Genomic DNA, 19,441 nt, shown 5'->3' on the forward strand with positions numbered 1-19,441 from the left:
GGAAATGTGTTTTATCTCGATGCGTATTGACTTTCTGTTTACACAACATGGTCGTTTCATCTTATCTTGTTCATGTCATATTGTTTTTTAATTTCTACACGGTATAACTAACCGGTAGAACAGACCAATTTTTGATACACTTTGTTCAATATATAGCAATCTACATTGCCAGAGCTGTGACAAAAAAAATGCATTTGGTAAATGTACCGACAATTACAACAGCAGTCTTCAGTAATATATAGTTATTCCAATTATTCACCAATATTTATGAAATTGCTAAGAAAAAAAATGATTCAATGTTTTTCTTTAAATCTTTCTCGAGGTTTGCAATTACTCAAGGTTTGCAATTACTGACCAAGCTTATCTACAAACTTTTGTTGTTAAGCAAGACCAAGCTTATCTACACACGGTTGTTAAGCACAGCTTTAATGGCCGGTTTATACTGAGACACAGTTAACATGAAGCGAATTTGAATATAAGAAGTAACAAATCATTGTTGCAAATATATCACCAACCAAAGAACAATCAAATAATGCATAGATAGTGATCTAAATAAGTTATAAAAAGCATCGTGGACACGACCAAGATAACATGAAACACATAACAGACACATGCACAGTATTATTATTATTATTATGAATAAAATACAAAGTTAAAATTTTTCAAAGGTAGTTGTTATGCATTGCTGAAGTCAACAGTGTAGCAGGGTATTTTGAGTATATCTGGATATAATCAATGTAACAATGTAGCTTTGTTCTGATTATAAAGTTTTTACTATGAGGTATATAAAAACAAGTTTACTGCTGAACAGTAGGCGCAGCTGTACAAATAAACTGCAATCAATATTTTCGGAAGAGCTTCACATAGCCAGTAACAGATTCACTCACGAGAATGTTTCCATCTTTATCAACCTGTGTAAAAAAAATTAATCATCACATCATTTTTGCTCATTAGACTAAATTGTGAGAAATACGATGCTGTGTTTCCAATATAACCCTAATATGGAGTCTGGGCTCAAAGTAGAATGTCTTCTTTTTGACTCAATTCAAGGGCACTTGTTTACATTCTTTTCAATACTTCACGTATTTTTGAAAGTTCCTCCGTAACAGACTAACACCAATTGCATGTTAGTCGCAGTTGCCAAACCAGTATTGACAAATATTGTTCACAAAATTTTCGTGTCTACAATCATTCACGCTCATGTATTGCCTTTAAGCAATCGGCATATTTAACTTACTGCAATACTATATGGGTCTTTGATTGGTGATGGCACGTCATCTCTGTGCTCGATGATGTTACGCTGAAATTCTCCGGTTTTCGGGTTGAAGGCGGCCACCCTGTCATTATACCAATCAGCTATTAGAAGTGAACCGTCTGTATCAATCATTCCTGATGGATAGAATGCAATGCCGCATGGGTTGTATAATTCCCCTTTCAAGTGCCCTGCAGAGTAAAGAGTTGTTTTAATTTGAACGCTTACCGATGGAAGTATGTTGTGTTGTTATGATCAGAATTCATGATTGTGGTTTGCTAAGTGCAATTTATCTGCTTCCAAGGTTTGTATTTAATTAGCAAGGACTCATTAGCAAAGTCAAAATTGATTATTTACTTCTTTGTTTATTACCTTTTGTGCCAAATTCCATTGCCGGATTCTTAGCATATCGATGATCAAATTTGAACACGCGGTTCTGGTAAGAGTCGACAGCATAGAGGTAATTGGCATCATTTCGATCAAATGTCATAAATTCTGCCCAAGCCAATTTCCCCTCCCCTAGTACTTGCACAGGTTTACCTGCAAAACATTAATTTGTTAAGAAACAAATCACGTGATGATTGGTTGTCTGCTCTGTTGCCAGCAACCTTTAGGACGTTTAAGGTCAAAGATTTTCAGTGTAGAGTTGTTCAATGTTGAAAGATCGGAAACAGCGACCAAATTTTTCTCCTGGTAACTAACAGCAATGCCACGAGGCCTTTTTAAGCTTCTTGAACCGAAACTGTCCAGTTGTGTCATTCCTATGAAGTGATAGGTTTTAGTTTTAGTCATGTTACATTGCTATGGTTAAATAGGTAAAGACAGCAGTTGGAAGCAATCGAAATAAAAAGAAAATTTACAACTTTGTGAACTGTTTAAATTTACAGCTTTCCTGCCTTTTCAAAGTTCCTTCACTTACCTTGCACCGGGTGTAAATCGATGATTGCCACTGTTTGTAGGGTGGGGAGAGTGCAGAGAAGCTTTTGTTTATCATACATGGCTATGCCCAATGGTTCACAGTTATTATCGCATTTGAAATCATGGCTTTTAGATAATAATAATAACAGTTGTAATTATAAAATAAAAAAATCGCACAGTAATTCTCATTATGAGCTTCATTGCAAAATATAATTAGCAAAAGTGGGAATTAAAAATTAAATTTTGCAAATTTTTGTCACCAATTATAGATTGCCCGGTATATCTCTAATTCACCCAACTGCTTATGTCGCTCACAACGTACGTGAATATTCCTGCTGATGAGTACATTTTGATAATTTTCCCTTCCTTATTGGCCGTAAATATGCATCCACCATTGTTTTCATCATCTCTGTCTTGCATTGCAATGTAGGGCGGCGAGTTATCTTTCCGCTTTTCTCGTATTTCAATCGCTTTGCAATAGTCATCATATGCCCAATTGTAGATGTTGTCCTCATCGTAAAAAGCGACATTCATACGTGGAGACACGAAATCACCAGTATTAGGTTTCACGATCTGTAATGATTTAATTGAGCTGCCGTAAGATTTTCCATAGCTATGGTGAAGTGTGGCAACACTCTACATCTACAGTAAAACGAAAAGGAAGCAAAAAGCAACCATCAAACAACACGTAAAATTATCGTTCTAGATTTTGGTTACAAAGCTACCTGCTTAAGAGAGCTTGCTGCACCTGCAACAGAAAAAAGGGAAGACAAAGCTATATGAATGGAAAAGAATCTTTTTATTTTTTATGTAAAATTTTCTGTCATCTAATTTCCTTTGTTATCGTACTCGTCACTGCTGTTGCTGTCTCCATGCTCTTCTTTCTTGGGTAAAATGTTGCTTTCAACCTGCAAATGACCCCGTGCTGCTTTTTGGCAGGAGAAGAAGGGGACTTGGGAGACTCCTCTTTTACTTTCTGGCCGGATAATTAGAAACGGTAAAGTTTTTGCAGCATTTTAAAAATGAAACCACTATGTCATGGGAGTGTTTTGTTGTGTGATTACGAGTGGCATGTTATATTTATTCCAGTATATAGAACAATTTTTGCTTGTGCGATTGTTTGAAGCGATAACGATAAGCGATAAAGCTTGAGCGATTGAAAGAACAGCCAAGTTTTCGTGCAAAGAAATGGTTTACCTGAGATTCCATTCGTCTGACAGCTTCAAGAACAATCTCCTAAACAGAAAACAGCCATTATATTTAACATAGAGGTTTTTGTGTGTCAAGTGCTTTAAATTTAACAGCAACATTGCCTTATGCATAGAGTCTCAACTTATTCATGCAAATTTATTTTTGTTCACATTTCACGTCTCCAATCACATAGAACAGTGGTTTCTAAACTATGGGACGCGTCGATGCGATGCAAATGGTTATGTTTGTAATGAAATTCATTGTTTAATGATGAGTGGACCACAACACCACTGCTTTTTTGTGTTTGCCTGTAGCGTAGGTATTTGAGAAAAGAGTAGATTGCTGACATTGAAAACAAATGTAGGAACTTACCGCCAAAAGTCATCTGTACACTCAATATTTTTTTCACGTTAAAATACGCTATTTGAGACTTGGGTCGCGAAATGTTCACCAAACTCAGATTCGGATCGCGCTCAAAAAAGTTTGGTAGTCGCTGACATGGAGAGAGTGAAGAAGTGATCTAATTAAAATTTACCTGAGCTTCTTTATCATTACCCAGAGCCTCGTGAGCTGTAACGTGCACTGTGACAGCATTTTCTTGGCCATCTTCACCGTAGCGAACCACTTTGTAACGACGGTCTACTGCATCTGCAAAGAGTGTTTCAGTGTTCTTTGTTCTTTATTTGCTTTAAATGTGACCTATAGTTTTATCTATTAGGTTGGATTGCTTACGTCAACCATGAATCCAACAGCGCCTGGTTTGTAATAATGTGCCTTGCATCAGTATGGCAAATTACTAAAACTATTGTTTCTATTCCCACATGTATGTATAAGACTTTTGATGATACCCAATAAAACCAAGTTAATGAATTAAGAATAACTATGCATTTGGTACTCACATATCGGTTCGTCGATTTCATAAACCGATTTTTTCTGGAATTCTTCATGAGCTGCCTGCCTTTGATATTTGATTTCTTCTTCTTCTTCTGTTTTTTTTGTTTGCAAAATCGTTTGTAGTTCTTCCACATCTTCGTCTTCTTTCTCTCCTTTTTCCTCTACTTTTTCTTCTTCTTTTTCCGCCTCCTCTTCCGGTGGAAAGCCAAAATCAATTTCTGATTCTACGTCTTTGTTTTCCTACCAAGATTTTTACTTTTTTATGACTGTACTACTTTTTACCTATGGTACTTTTCATAGCGATTAGTTAAGTTTCTGATTAGTTGGATTATGGACTATGGTCGATGTTCATTCATTCTTGTTACAGACAGTTTAGAGATTTTTCTTTCATAGCCTCAACCAGCTTATTTTAAGTAGAAATGACTGGATGGTGATTAAACTCACTTGCTGTGTAAGAATCTTTGCTTCAGATTGCTCTGTAACGTCTTTGTCAAGGACAGTGTAAGGTGACTCTTCTGATTCTAAAGTCATCAATGTTAGTTAATTCAGTTATAGGTGGTGTGCCTCAGCTATTGTCCATGTAGTTCGGTCATTATTATGTCATGTTCGAGGTGTAGTTGCAGTTTACAACTGCTTGCAGTGTTTAGGGATGTATAATACAGCATAAATCGTTATTCTACAATATTCTATGTTGTTGTTGTTGTTGTTGTATTCTATAATGTCCAGTTGCACATCACCAACTACTTTTTCTGTGATAAAGAGAGGTGTGTCACTATACAGTAAGCATTTTTCTAAACTACGTAAAACAAGTCACTTTTGCTTCCGGTATATTCCTCTTCACTGCCATCAGCAAGGGATGTAAACTGTCGAATTTTCTTCAGATGTTCTTCCAGAATTTCGCTCATACGTTTGGCAAACGGTACTTCAGCTGAGCTGCCCGCCCCCTTTTGTATATAGAAAATATGTTGAAGTAAATTTAAGACTGTCAAACCGTTGGATTTACAGCAGGAAATATATTGACAATGAATGCATCAAACGTTCATTTTATTTGAAAACAATTTGTAATGTAATTTGCTCACCGCATTAGAAAAAACTTTGCCAGGCTGAGGTGTAACTTTTACCACTGTTGTTGGCATAATTATTTGCTGTTGTGTCTCGGGTTCATTGCTTGGCTCCTTTGGAAACATGGAGTGAATTTGTTTGCATCATGCATCATTTTCTTAACACTTGCACAGCTTTTATTGCATGAAGAAGTTATTTCACCAGCGTTTTTATTCATTAGAACTAACCTTGACAGTTTCTTCCTGTTGCCTTTCTGGTTCTTCCCATTCATTTATTTGAATAGCTCCCTGGCGGATGTGATGTGTGGATAATTAAATTAGTAAGTGTATTGCGGAGCAATTTGTGAAAAATTTCTAACCTCTTGTGATTGGTTTTCCTGTGAAGTCGGCTCGTTTGATGTCGCTTGTGGCTCAGTCACTTGAGTTGATTCCTGCAAAATATAGAGCGAAAGCTCAGTATCTTAACTTCCCCTAACTCAGGCAAATACCTTTAGCCATTAAATGATCGAAATAATTAAATCACCAAATTGTGGACAGCATTTGGCACAAGCATACATATAACATTTTGTTCTAACGATTGCAAGTGATTTTTTTTCTGTTTTAGGAATAGTTCTAAGATTTGTTTTATTGCATAACTTTTGGCTTTCAGTTCCACCTGCCCATTGGATAGTTTTTTCTGGTCCTTGTTTTTGACAAACATGGGACCTGGTAATCTCAAATCCATGAACTGACATTTTAAAAGTTGGCAAAACGCATGGATCTCTTTGTTTTAATTTTAATTTTCACCGACCTGGTTTGATGGCGTTTCACCCTCCGCAGCCACTTGAGGTGTTGTTTCATTTGAAGGCTCCTGTGGCTCGGGTTCCTGTGGCTCGGATTCCTGTGACTCGGGATCCTGTTGCTCGGGCTCCTGTGGCTCGGGTTTCTGTGCCTCTGGGTTTTGTGGCTCGGGTTTCTGTGGCTCGGGTTCCTGTGACTCGGGCTCCTGTGCCTCTGGGTCTTGTGGTTCGGGCTCCTGTGGCTCGGGCTCCTGTGGTTCGGGCTCCTGTGCCTCTGGGTCTTGTGGTTCGGGCTCCTGCAAGTTGTAATGACTACACATTGCAAACAAAAGACAATGCATTACAAAAAGGAGATGACAGGCCAGATCCCTACCTGCTGGGTTGGTTCAGTTGAAGGATTTTGTACTTCAGGCTCAGTTGAAGGTTCCTGCAAGTTTAATCATTTACCAGTATTTGAATGTTAACTAACAATGAAATAAAGTGAAATCAGTCGTCTGAGCTAACCTGTGTACTTGTTTCATTTGAGGGTTTTTCTGTCCCAGGTTCGTTTTCAGGCTCCTGCAAAAACATTGAAAGATCTTACAGAGATTACGTACAGTAAATAATTGTAAATAAAATTGTAACTTTAAAAATATTTTTAAAATCCTATAGTAAACTACTGAAGCTCGGCCAACCATCCGGCTATAGCACACCGTGAGAAAACTCTTTTGCACATCGATTTACAGGCAGCCATTGTTGAAATGCTAAACTTGGATAAAGTTTTTACTGCCTTATGGCGAACATGTATCAAACCAGCCCAAACGATAAATGTGTCGTGTTTATTATCCAGACTCAAACAACAAATTTCCATTGTTTAAAAGTTTCTGCCATTAAATTTTTGTTTCACCTGAGGAGCTGTTTCATTTGATGGTTCCTGTGTCTCTGCTGGCTTATCGACTTGATTAGATAGATTTCTGTTATCCGGGCCTTGGCTATCAGGCTTGACAGTCGCTCGTTGGGAAGGTACCGGTTTGTCAGGTTTCTGGTTTGTTTCATGCAAAGAGTAACAAGTACAGGGCTTTAACATTGTTGTTGATAAGGTGCGTTTTCATTGAAAAAAAGTAAAGAAAGAAAAACTACTGGTATTGTAACATGCAAGTGCTTTAAACAAGCAGTTATGTTTGAAGCCATTTTTACCCACAATTTATCCCTTTAACGTCACAGCGTAACGTAGATTAATTGTACAGGCTGGGCTGGTAGAACTATTACTGCAAATTTTTTACCGTGTTTTCGTTCTCTCCTTTTGGTTTATCCTCCATCCTGTCTATTCTAAAAGGTTTCGATGATATCTTTTTGCTGCCGCCAATTTGTAAAACTTTTCCTGAAATAAGTGACTGCTTTAAGCAAATCTGCAATAGTAAGCTCTATACTTGAATAACGCTTGCTTATGGCTGTGGGTTGTGTTTGTAAGTGATGATATTAGGTGTGTTTTCACCAATGAAGAAAGAAGACACTTCCTCAGCTTGGAGAAAATAGGAAACATTTCATTTCCTTTTCATCTCAATGATGCAATGTAGTGAGCTATTCTGCTCAAATATAAACAAATATCTTTAATTTATTATCGCTTCAGTTATGCAATTTTGTACTTAATTGGTTTCAAAAGTAAATTGATTTCCCCAAATTTTATGTTCACAAAAGTTAGTTACGTAATGAACAGCCACACATACCAGCTTGTTTGATTTGCGAACTCTGACAACACCTGCAAGCGGTGCTTTAGTTCAGTGACAGATATGTCTCCAAGTCCCTTAAGAAAGGAATAAATTAATATCATAAAACAGAGGGCAGCAACTTATTATGTCACTTCTTTGACCATTGACAGTGGTTTTCACTCAACTTAGGTGAGCTCGTGCATAACTGTGCAAATGCCAATAAAGTGAATGGAAGTATTTATCACACGCCAAGAAAAATGGCCAAAACATCAACGGATTACTGGTTTCGTTTGATTAATTTTTAATTAATAAATTATACAGTAAAAAGTGACAGATAACACATCGTGTTGATACTCAGCTTATGTTTAACGTGCAACCAGTGTTGCATTTTCTTTGGTTGTTTTCCCACATATACTCTCAAAAAACATGGAATATTCTGTTTACTTTATATCATGCGTTTTATATTTGAAGGTCAGAGATGGGAGCCTGGACAGGGAGACTCGTGACGAATACCAAATTGAAGTGTTTGCAACTGACCAGCAGGCGGTTCATACGACCCCTGTCAACGTCACTGTCACAATACTTGATGTCAACGACGAATTCCCTGAATTTGATGGCAATGATTTTGATCCTTTAAATATTCCTGAAGACGTGGAGATTGACGAAAGTAATTAGTGTTTAATGCTCAATCGACTTTTTCATAGATAACAACTCTTTAAATATTTCTCGATATCAGTTTAAGGGTAAAACTAGTGTTCATTTACATCTTACCGGTTTTGCTTAGTGCATGCTGTCTGCAAGCATAACAATTTGTCATTGATCTCAAGTTATGATGCCTCAACTTGATTGATAAATGCAATAAATCGTCATTTCTAATTTCCTAGCTGTCTGGAATGTCACTGCCACTGACAAGGACGAAAGCCCAAACTTGAACTACACCTTCTCTGTTGTTTCCTGCTTCACACCCGAAGGAAGCACCGGTAGTGATTGTGAAGACTGGTTTCGAATGGAAACCTTCGCCCAGGTACAATGGAAGTATTTCAGTATTTGTCTTTGTATTGGACTTTTGCATGCGGCTTGGGTGTCGTGGTTGGATGTAGAATGTGTGGGATAATTAATAACTTAGCATATTTTATGATTTGCTTATCAGATTACTCTTGCACATGGTTCTCAATCTTGGCTGTGTGTTGCATTTTTTTCGAATGCAAGTTTCAGTAAATTGTTTTAAGTAAAATTAACATTTTAAACTTCTTGTATTTAATTTTTGATTTGTACCCTTGTCATTTCACCCTGTATAATGGTTATAATGGTGGTTTAGTGGTTATACTACGACTATTTTTTCAGTCTGGGCGACTGATTGTAGCGAAACCACTTGATCGAGAAGCAGTGGAGACCTTTAATTTACAAATCTTGGTTACTGATGAGAATGCAGAAGTTCGAGAACCCCAGACAGCTTCACATGGTACTTAACGATGGTTATGTCAGGCAGAGAACCTTACATGTTACGTTTAAATTAAAGCCGTGCTGATTACCTAGCTGCAAATTTTTCTATAAGAAAAGTATAAGTCTCATTACCCTTATGACCTTGAAAAGTTCCCACGTTTAGTTTTTTTTGCTTAAAGATCTCTCTATCACGATCACTGATGTGAATGATAACCCTCCTGAGTTTGATGAAAGTAATCTCTTAATGGAAGTCAATGAGGAGGAAATTGGGTCTGTTATTGGTCAGGTAAGTTCTTCTCATCATTGCTGGGTGTCGAATTTTTGTGTTTTAAGGATAAAGTTGTTGCGCAAACTCTTTTTTGTTAGAAATCGTTTTTGATTTTGACAATTTTTTGCGCAAACTCTGTGAAATTGCAAAGCTTATTTTTAAATTCTGGTAGGTCAAAATAACTACACTTTATTTGATTTTAGTGTAGAAAGATAGAAATTCTTACGATTAAAAGAATTTTAACATTCACTTTATGTTAACTTGGCTTAGGTAACAGCTAAAGACTCAGACAAAGGAAGCAACGGAGTGGTGAAATATAGTGTGATGGATGAATACATTGCCATTGGTGCAACAACAGGTACTTCATGCTTACAGTTTTTGTATCACTGATGTGCTAAAGATGCTTCTCTCAGGGAAATCTTTAGAATCTTAAAAAACATTAACTGAAAATGAATAATTCTACAGAAATAAAAGCAGTTTTGTGCTTGGTTAGAATTTTTTTCTTACTTGTTTTATCTGAACGTTTGAAGAAAATTATCCACAGCCTAATGCTTTCTTGTCTCCGATGGTATAATATTTGATGCGCTTAATGTATTTTGTTCTACATTTGGGCACTTAGAGGCAAAACTTTTTCAAAATAATATTTTCAAACTTTTTGCGTCATATCTAACATTTTTTAACTTTGCTAATTTTCAATTTTTTATTTCAACTGTATTTTGACGCAAATTTCTATCTTTTCAGGCCAGCTGACAACCGAGAAAGAGATTGATCGCGAAACGAACGGTAACTGGATGAATGTCACTGTCATAGCAACGGACGAAGGATCCCCGCCATTAAGTAGCAACGTCACAGTAGCGATACGTATAAATGACGTCAACGACAATAGCCCCAATTTCACAAAGGTGTGGTGGGATGTCGTGAAAAAAAAAATTTAAAGTGTGAATCTGTTTGAGCGTCTGATTTTACTTGAAATTAGTAAAAATGAGAGTTGAAAACTTGAGAGTTTTCGTTGAACTTCAGTTGGTGCTTCGTATTTTATTTCATCAAGACGCCACGTTCTTTGCACTACTCCAGTTAAATAGAAATGTATTACCGGTCTATAGTTAACTGAAAACAGCGCAACCTTAATTTTCCACGCAGGACACCTACGATGCTGTGGTATCAGAGTCGGCGACAAACGGCACCTTTGTGGTCGACGTAGAAGCCACGGATCGTGACGAGGGAAATAACGGCCAAGTGCGATATTCCATCATAGCCGGGAATGAATTAAGTCACTTCACAATCGACGAAATCACAGTAAATTTGCCTGACCACTTACTCTACCCAGTTTTTATCATTTAATGTAATGTCTTTGTGTTTGCTCATTGTGCATTTGCAGTTCGTTCTGTTAAGTTGATTTTTCAATCATCCAGGGTGAAATAACTGTGGCACAAAATGCCGAGTTGGATCGCGAAAGATGGCCTAATTATGACCTCACAATAAGAGCGCAGGACGCTCCGGGTCAGAGCGTGTCAAACATCGAATTCGCCACCGTGAATATCAACATCACGGTGAGTCAATAAACTGAATAGAGTGATTAGAAAAAATAAACATGAAAGGGGACAAGTTGGCGTTGCGTGATTGCAATAATTAAAATCTTTTCTTCAAAATACTTTCTCCACTGCATAGCTATTCTTTTATTTATGGCCAACTTGCTACTTTGAAAAATACCTTCAACCTCACGATTTTCCCTGTAAAATAGCGGCAGCCTAAATTAAATCCAACGTGATAAGGTTTCAGTTGTGTTGACGTCATTGCTGGTACCATTGTAAAATTAAATCTCTGTTAAACTTACGCTCTCTCGTTTAATGCGAAATGACAAAACATTGTTTTATTCAACTTGGTTGTAGTAGTCATGGTTATAGTTATAGTTCGCTTCCACAAGTACATGTAAAATTTCCATCTTTGTGTTATGTTGACAGTTAAGGCAACTATTTTATTTATGAGATTTAATGCCGTTATAAAAACATTTGAATATTTAAATAGGGAAATAACTGAAATAACAAAAATATTGGCAAAGTGAAAACTCAAATCGGACAACTTTGCCAACACAACAAGTTTAAGGTCAAGTTTGTTTCTCCACTTAGGACGTGAACGACAACCCACCAGAGTTCACGCAACAAACCTACGTCGTCTCCAATTTACGAGAGGATGCGTCGGTTGGGGAGCTTGTCGTCACTGTCCAAGCAACCGACCAAGATGAAGAGAAGAACAAGGAGATAACTTACTCCATTGTTGATGGAAACGACGCCGGTAAGACGATGTCTTTTTTAATCACATAACATGATTTTGTTGCAGAACATGTTTAGCTTCTCATTTTTTCTCAGTTTTTTATTGCACATTTCCCGTGTATTTACCAAAATCTACCCAACATAAAAACTAAATGGAAATGCGATTACTTACTGGCGCTGCGTAGTATTGACGTTAAGCCTTTAAAGGGGATCGGCGTTTGATGAATTTAACTTGTTTTCAAATTCTTTAGGTTACTTTAAAATTAACCCATCGAGCGGCGAAGTTCTACTCGAATCTTCAATTGCCAACAAGAACGCGTCGTATTCACTCAAATTGATGGCTTTCGATGGCGGGGAACCCCCACTGAATTCCACCGCTCGACTTGACATCGATGTGATCGACGTGAACCTGAACACGCCGCAGTTCACAAACCTGCCCAGCTCTGAAGAGATTTCTGTCTATGAGGTTGGTGCCTAGCGTTGCTGTATGCCCGACTAGGAAGGTTCGGGTTACGCTATGTCTTCTTTTTTTAATTGCTTTTACATGATGCCAAAGTTTTGCTACTTGTGGACAAGGAAGGAACAACTAGGTTGCGCTAAAGCCTTTCAGGTGTGCGCGGGCGTATTTGATGTATTATTGCCACCGTGGGACTGTTGTGACTTCTATGGCGCGATTATCAGTTTTTTTTAATAAAGTAACTTCTTCTTGTAGATTGTAGAAGACTTTTGTTTTAAGTATTGTCTTTTGAACGCTCAAATGTATTAAACCCCTTCTCGTGCTTCGCTAATATTTTCATCATTAAAATTTAGGGTTGATTTCTGGTGTAAGCCGACCCTGATTTCATTTTAATTCAACTTATATTGGAAGATTGTCGTTCCAGTGGTCGTTTGTCTCTTACTTTAATCCTTTTCATTTTCGCAGAATTTACCGGCCGGAACGTTTGTGTTCCAAGTCACAGCTGACGACAAAGACCGAGGTAGAAACGGAGAAGTCTTTTACTCGCTGGCCGACCAAACCAGTTTCTTCAGAATACAAGCTGAAGGAGGCAACATCACAACTTTCGCTGCGTTGGACCGTGAGCAAAACGAGAAATTCGAGGTGAAATTTTAAAACAGATTTGTCTAATTTCTTTCTTTGTCTTGCGTGACTGGGCGCGTATCGAAGTGTGACGTATTTTTATCAATATTAAAGTTTACTTAAAGTTGTTTAAAATGTACAACACTGGACAGAAGCCAACCCAAAACAATACAGTTATTAATTTTCTAGAAACGGCATGCCTTGAAATTATTTTTTATGTATGAAAATTAATGTAACTTGAAAATTATATCATGGTAGTCTTAATTTAACGTCAAAACTTCAACCAAAGCCATGTGGTGGCTTCAACCAACCTCCTAATATGAAATCTCCAAGTTGCTGCATGTACCTACACAGTTAGGAGCAAGTCTTGTTTCAGCATTTGTCTCTCACTTCTTCGTCTCTCTTTTACCTAAATTCTTGCATTGGCCAATGCTATGTAAAACAGCTCCTTCACTGCTGAAACATTCTCACACAGGTTACAGTAGTGGTCACAGATGGTTCTGCCGCACCTAGAAGCAACAGCACAATCGTCACTATCGTCGTCCTTGATGTGGATGACAACCAACCTTCGTACGAGGTAGCGATTGCTTGAAAGCGTTTTACCTGAAAAACTTTTACGTTTTTTGCTACATGCCAATATCATTAGTTTTTTTTGCGTAAAATAACGTGGATTTTATAAATTCAAATGCGTTGTTTTTGGTTCTTTTATTTCATGTTGGTGGGATTTGAAAATCTTGAGAATAAAGTTTTCTCAAATTTCGAAAGTGTACATTTTTGGATACTAAATTCTGGACTCCATTCCATTCGGTTGTAAATCTTAAACAAAGCTGCATTAGTCTTGCTGTGTTTGATATTAACTAAGTTGTCTTAAACTATTATTTGAACATTTTAAACAATGGATGTTATTATGACAGAAAAATAAGGAACAAACAATCACAGTTGTTGAGGAACAGAAACCCTTTGTTATTCCTGGTGCGATTGTTGACGCAGCATCAGACAAAGACGCCCCAGAAAATGCGGTTAACTATTATTTCATATCAGGTGCGCAAGCTATTATTCATATTTTTACGACAATGTTGTTACGTGTAAACTACTGTACATGCTAATGTTGAGCAAATGGTGATAAAATGCAACAATTGTTTGATTCTAGTAAAGTTATTGTTCGATATTATGAGGCATTTAAATCGCTTAATAGTTCACTCGTTTGAAGTTACAAATAACAGGCGACGCCTACAATTTAATATCCTCAGCAAAAACAGTTAAATATGGTGCTTAGTAATATTCTGTCCTCTTTGCATTGTGATATGTCGGTTAATTTAGATGTGAAGCTTTTACTCAACAATATTCGATAAACTTGTTGAATTATAGGTGGTACCGGTTATGACAGTTTTTCGCTGAATAGCACAACAAGACAACTCTCCACCACCAAATTGCTGGACAGGGAAGCGTCGCCCGAATTGGATCTCGTCATAATGGTATCATTGTTCATTGCTTTATGACCAACAAGACACTTTGTGACGAACAATAACACGGAAAAAACTTTTTACAAACAGGCATCAAACGAATCAGCCCCAAACAATCCTAAGGTGGAATGGGACCCAGACACTCTGTCAGACGCTTACATGCGCGTTATTATTCAAGTTGAGGATGTTAACGATAGTCCACCGATATTCACAAAGACATTATACGAATGGGGTACGGCCGGTTATTTCTGAAATTTGGTGTTTTTTATATATTGATAAATTTTTGCAAAATGTTTGCTCAGAAATGGTTGCATGATTCTTTGGTTATTTCATGTAAATATTCGTTAAACTCTCGATATAACAAAAAGCATAGTATTCATAGAATAATGTGTCTGGCAAACGTAATGCTTGACTGTGGGCGTGAAGCTGGTATGATTTTACGTTGTATTACGGAAGTTAGTACGTCTTTGACTAAAGAAGTTACTTAGAAATATTCCTGATCATTCTTATTAGCTACATTCGCGACTTTGCACAGATATGCCGTATGACACTCAACCTAGCGCTGACGTCACTCTTACGCAAGTGCAAGTCATTGACAAAGATGTTGGCGACAACGCCAAAGCCAGTTTCACCATCGTTGGCGCTCAGTTCGTTGAGAATGACGTAGGACAAAATAAAGATGTAAGTTATGGGCAGTTGAATGTTGCTTACGTCACAAGTTGCAAAGTAATTGCGTCTTTTTGTTTGACTTCCATGACCTCGTGGTTAATATGTTAATTACGTCATGGTAGCATTTTGTGCGGCTAAAGTGTAAGAAAGAAATCAATTTGAAAAATAAAAGTTCAAGTTATTGGCACCGTAAGCTTGATGACGTCATGATATGTTAAATTGCGAAGAAACGTCGATAGGGAACATGTTATGACACAATAATAAATAATAAATAGAAATAATATATCAAAAATAATACATTCACAGAAAAGCAAAACTTGTTGCTTTTTTTATTTTCTTTTAACTTGTGATTTATTTCTGATTGTCATTTTTCGTCTATTTCAGGGCACTTTTGGCATCGCACCTTCCCTCTCAGACCCGTCTATTGGAAACATCTTCCTCGCCAAAGCTAGCGGGGTATCCGCGGACAGTAATGGCTACTACCAGTTGACGATACAGGCGACGGACGGGTAGGTTTTGACAATACTTAGTGATGATGCGTCGGATACACTGAGATTGTCAGTATTTACAAGCATGTGACATTTTGATTGATTTTTTCAATTTTCTTTACTCCGATTTTTTCCAGTTTGGATAATATTTGGAAGTTAGTGTGTTTGTATCTTTAGAATTCTTTTTTTAAATTTACATCTCTTCTTACATTTGTCTCCACCGCTTGTTTTTTTGTGAAAGAATTTGACTCAAACTGAGTTCTTGACTAAACATTGTGACCGCAGGGAATTCACCGAAACAACTGACGTCATCATCGGCATCGTGAATGGTGACGAGACAGTCCTGCTTTATTCTTCTATGACGCCGGAGCAATTTCGAGCCAATGAGGACCAATTTATCGCGTATGTCAAATTTCACCTTTTTTTACGATTGTTTACGTCAGTTATATTGTTACGTCATAATAAAGTATGGCACACCCATTTTGTGATAAGTTGGAAAATTCGTGAAAATTCGTTTCTTTTATCTGAAATTAATAAATTAATATGACGAATAAAGTTAAAAGGAAATAACACTGACGTACTGGTAAATTAGATTTAATTCATTTGTAAATTAAGCCATTACTTTTCACAGTGACATGGAATCAATCCTGGACGCGAAGGTATACGTCGACAAGGTGATTCCCCACACAGCCGACGATACAAGTCTCGATGCTGCACAGTCCGTTCTCAGTCCTATTTGTTTAACTTATGGATATTTTTTGGAGATTTTTTTACGTTTATTTTAGTCAGAAATGTGTTTTATTTTTTAATTGATCCGAAAAACTTTTTCACGTCATTCTTCTCTCAGTTTGCTTGATACTGCTACAGGGGTCTTTTAACAATCAACATTTTCAGCCAATTTTTGATTTTTCCAGGTCTGACATATACATACATGCCAAAAACAATGAAACCAACGAATTGGTCCCCGCTGATACGATCATCAAGTAAGAGGCATTCTAGTCACTGCAACGTCACCGGCCTGCCTTTGTGACGTATTTTTTGTCGTCGTCGTATTTAGGGAACTGGAACGGCAGGATAATTACCCGGTGTTAAACGAGTACCAGCTGGTAGGTACCGGAAACACAGGGGTCGTCGTGGACAACACTTTGAAATATTTCCAGGCCGGTCTCATCATCGCATGCGCCGCCATCTTGCTGGTCATCATCATATTCTCTATCGCCATCTTGTGTATGCGGAGGAGGTACTTTATTCCTCAAAATAAAAACCAAAATTTTAATAAATTTTAAGCAAATTTTTAAAATCTTTATTGCGACAGAAATAGATTTTAATTGAGAACAATTTCATGCATCTACTGTTTTACTTTTCCAACTTCACTATTTTGCTCTGTTTTGTTTTGCGTTTAACCGAAGTGTTTTTGCATTGTTAGTTACAATCGCAAGATCAACGTTTCCAAGGCAACCGAGCAGGCTGCGCAGGACATGCTGCGCATGAAGGACGTCGAGAAGATGGGGGAAGTCCCCAACACGAACATATTCGGAGAGAAGTAAGTTATATAAGCCCCTTGCCAAAAAGCATTGAGGCCATAGCATAAGGGGAAGGTTCCCCAAGAAGTTACTTTTATAAATCGTGGCAGCAATCTACGCAAATGTATGCTCGGTAACTGTCATTGTTCAAGCTGACTCGTTCTTAATTCAATGTTCAAGTCGTAGCACCCGACCTTAAAATCTTAAATACGTCTGATTTTATAAGGAAATCGGCTGATTGCCCAGAGATAATTTGTTATGTTTTAGATTTTAAGTTAAGCGGAATTTGACGAAAGAAACTGATTTCTACGTAGAATATTTGCCGATAAAGTTAACGCCGTTGGTTCAGTTAAACTTTGTCACCGTGATTAAGCAACGAAAGTTCCAGCAGCGCATCAAAACCCGAACCAGGCTCAAGTTGACACTGATGCAAAATGCTTTTGTTTCCACTCAGTGAAAATCCCCTTTATCTGGAAGACCAGAAGGGGAATTTTAACCTGGACATGGCGGGTTGGCCCGACAACCAGGAAAGTCGCGATGACGATGACTCACTGGACGACAACGCGGTGGACAGCCATGATAGCGCGATCGGCTTCGACGCGAACGTGAGTCGATAGATTATGTGGTTTCTATGTGGCTATATATATATATACTTGTGTGGCTATAATTTGATAAGCGGTCAGTTAAAACTGGAAATTTATGACTGTTGTTGGTGTCGTTTTACTATTTATACACTTTTGTGTATCAATTCAATGCGTGTAATTACTCAATATTACGTTTACAGAATCATAAATTGCGAACGTGTCTATGAACATAAACCTACTGTAGTTTGGTCAAAATAATCGATAACATTTTAGGTCATATGTTTTTTTTGCAAGATTTTTTTGTTAATGAACTATTTTGGTTCAGGTTGAACTTTTGTTAATATTATTTTTTTTTTCAAAATTGAGCCGTTTTAATTGGTTTTCACCGGTCGCATTCCCCAGTTACAATTTATGTGATGTCTATGTAGGATAATGGTTTCGCGGACCAGCCGTTAGAAGACGGACAATTCCCAATCGACTTCGACCAGGATGAGGGAGACCACGCCAAGCTCTCGGCTGCTCTTAACGCGGCTCTCAAAAGAAGAGGAGAAGATAATATAAACTTTCTCTTCGATGACGGAAACGGCGACGATCAGACCGGATTTTGATCAAATTATTTTCTGATTCGACGAATATTTTCGGAGAAATTAAGCGATACAAGTTTTTAGTCTCTATTAATAATCTGTTCCAGGTGTGGGGAAATTTTTTAGTCGAAACCTTTCGGTCATCTGGGAGTCGTTTAGGACGCAACTCTTAAACAAAACGTTACAAAATTTTGGTTCTTGTTCGTTTTTCGAAGCAAGCAAACTTCTCGAAAAGGCCGCATTTCCCCCACCCCTGATCTATATCATGTCCGTTAGTTCAAATTGTAGATTTTTTTATGTTTTCCTGAGTGTCATAATTACTATGTTGCACGAATTAAGACTCGTTAATTGACTCTGTGTTTTTTCGTAACTTATTCTACTTTCGTTGTTTCTTCTGTTTGTCGCGTGAAGTTGTCACATCAATCATCGCAATTATTATTTAAGAATGAAGTTACTGTGATGAAATATTTTCCTATTGTAACGTAATAATTATGCTGCGAGCTGTCGGTGCAAATATTCTTTGTTTTAATTTTGTCATCAGTGTCCATGTTTTTCTAACACATCTGCATTTTTTAATTATCAGTGTAATCTTAAAATGTTTTAATCATTGTGATTTACCATAAAGTTCCTTATTAATTTTTTAGAAATATTGTGCATTTTGTTAATTTTCATCTGCTGCTTGTCTACCGGCTTGCTGCCAATCTATGGAATACACTCGTTATGACGTCATCCTCTTTGTCCGTTTACCTTCGTCCGTCCGTTCGAGAATGGTTTCGATTTTACATTGTTGTCGCCCTCAGAAAGAAACTGCTGGATTTTTTAGAATCATAGTTTATCATTTTAAGCATTGATAACATCAGGAGCATCAGCAGTAATTGCTCAAAAATATAAGCAGAATATTATAGGTTGATGGCAGTCTAATGCAACTGACATTAAACTAGCATCGTAGCTGCAAATACTTGGCAACTTGACAGCGCGCACATTTGAGCCTCACATCTCTGAGAAAAAGAAGATAAAAGGAGAAATCCCCTAAAGTGCTACCATCATGGCATCGACTGGCACAAGCCCAATGAAAGGAATGGTTAGATGTCTACAACCAACGTCACTCAGCACCGCTGGTGTATCTGCAAAGAAACTTACAGCTTACTTACACGTCAGAATGCTTTTTGTTTTACAAGTTACTTCGAGTTCACAACGTATATATCTTCTTTCACGGTAGATTTGTGGCGTACACTGCCACCTATATCTTTTAGCTTTACATTGTAAGATGTCTATGTAAAATGTACAA

At 37.4% G+C, this 19,441-nt stretch overlaps 2 protein-coding genes across 2 annotated transcripts in view; one reads left to right on the forward strand and one right to left on the reverse strand.

The window, feature by feature from the left end:
- Positions 1–18,882, forward strand: part of LOC143470780 (cadherin-23-like) — a 39,695-nt gene extending 20,813 nt beyond the window's left edge. The window contains exons 20-43 of the mRNA XM_076969047.1: positions 8,255–8,450; positions 8,668–8,807; positions 9,128–9,245; positions 9,406–9,512; positions 9,765–9,852; positions 10,236–10,396; positions 10,635–10,790; positions 10,907–11,044; positions 11,621–11,786; positions 12,016–12,230; positions 12,687–12,863; positions 13,318–13,419; positions 13,757–13,883; positions 14,211–14,317; positions 14,396–14,537; positions 14,841–14,986; positions 15,359–15,483; positions 15,748–15,864; positions 16,094–16,180; positions 16,377–16,445; positions 16,520–16,702; positions 16,889–17,005; positions 17,440–17,590; positions 17,998–18,882. Of these exons, the coding sequence (XP_076825162.1) occupies positions 8,255–8,450; positions 8,668–8,807; positions 9,128–9,245; positions 9,406–9,512; positions 9,765–9,852; positions 10,236–10,396; positions 10,635–10,790; positions 10,907–11,044; positions 11,621–11,786; positions 12,016–12,230; positions 12,687–12,863; positions 13,318–13,419; positions 13,757–13,883; positions 14,211–14,317; positions 14,396–14,537; positions 14,841–14,986; positions 15,359–15,483; positions 15,748–15,864; positions 16,094–16,180; positions 16,377–16,445; positions 16,520–16,702; positions 16,889–17,005; positions 17,440–17,590; positions 17,998–18,177 (3,315 nt within the window). The 3' untranslated portion in view covers positions 18,178–18,882. The remainder of the gene's footprint in view (positions 1–8,254; positions 8,451–8,667; positions 8,808–9,127; positions 9,246–9,405; positions 9,513–9,764; positions 9,853–10,235; positions 10,397–10,634; positions 10,791–10,906; positions 11,045–11,620; positions 11,787–12,015; positions 12,231–12,686; positions 12,864–13,317; positions 13,420–13,756; positions 13,884–14,210; positions 14,318–14,395; positions 14,538–14,840; positions 14,987–15,358; positions 15,484–15,747; positions 15,865–16,093; positions 16,181–16,376; positions 16,446–16,519; positions 16,703–16,888; positions 17,006–17,439; positions 17,591–17,997) is intronic.
- On the reverse strand, positions 770–7,553 carry LOC143470627 (uncharacterized). The gene is made up of 21 exons (XM_076968879.1): positions 7,358–7,553; positions 6,982–7,116; positions 6,600–6,653; positions 6,469–6,522; positions 6,107–6,331; positions 5,676–5,747; positions 5,545–5,604; positions 5,335–5,430; positions 5,070–5,199; positions 4,700–4,776; positions 4,261–4,495; positions 3,897–4,009; positions 3,368–3,406; positions 2,996–3,146; positions 2,896–2,918; positions 2,493–2,806; positions 2,172–2,296; positions 1,861–2,013; positions 1,625–1,792; positions 1,238–1,443; positions 770–911 (listed from the first exon to the last, which is right to left on the reverse strand). Exons 1-21 carry the CDS (start codon positions 7,391–7,393, stop codon positions 840–842), a joined length of 2,538 nt encoding a protein of 845 aa, XP_076824994.1. The 5' UTR covers positions 7,394–7,553; the 3' UTR covers positions 770–839.
- Positions 18,883–19,441: the final 559 nt, after the last annotated feature.

This window comes from Clavelina lepadiformis, chromosome 9, assembly GCF_947623445.1.
Source record: "Clavelina lepadiformis chromosome 9, kaClaLepa1.1, whole genome shotgun sequence".
NCBI classification, from domain to species: Eukaryota; Metazoa; Chordata; class Ascidiacea; order Aplousobranchia; family Clavelinidae; genus Clavelina; species Clavelina lepadiformis.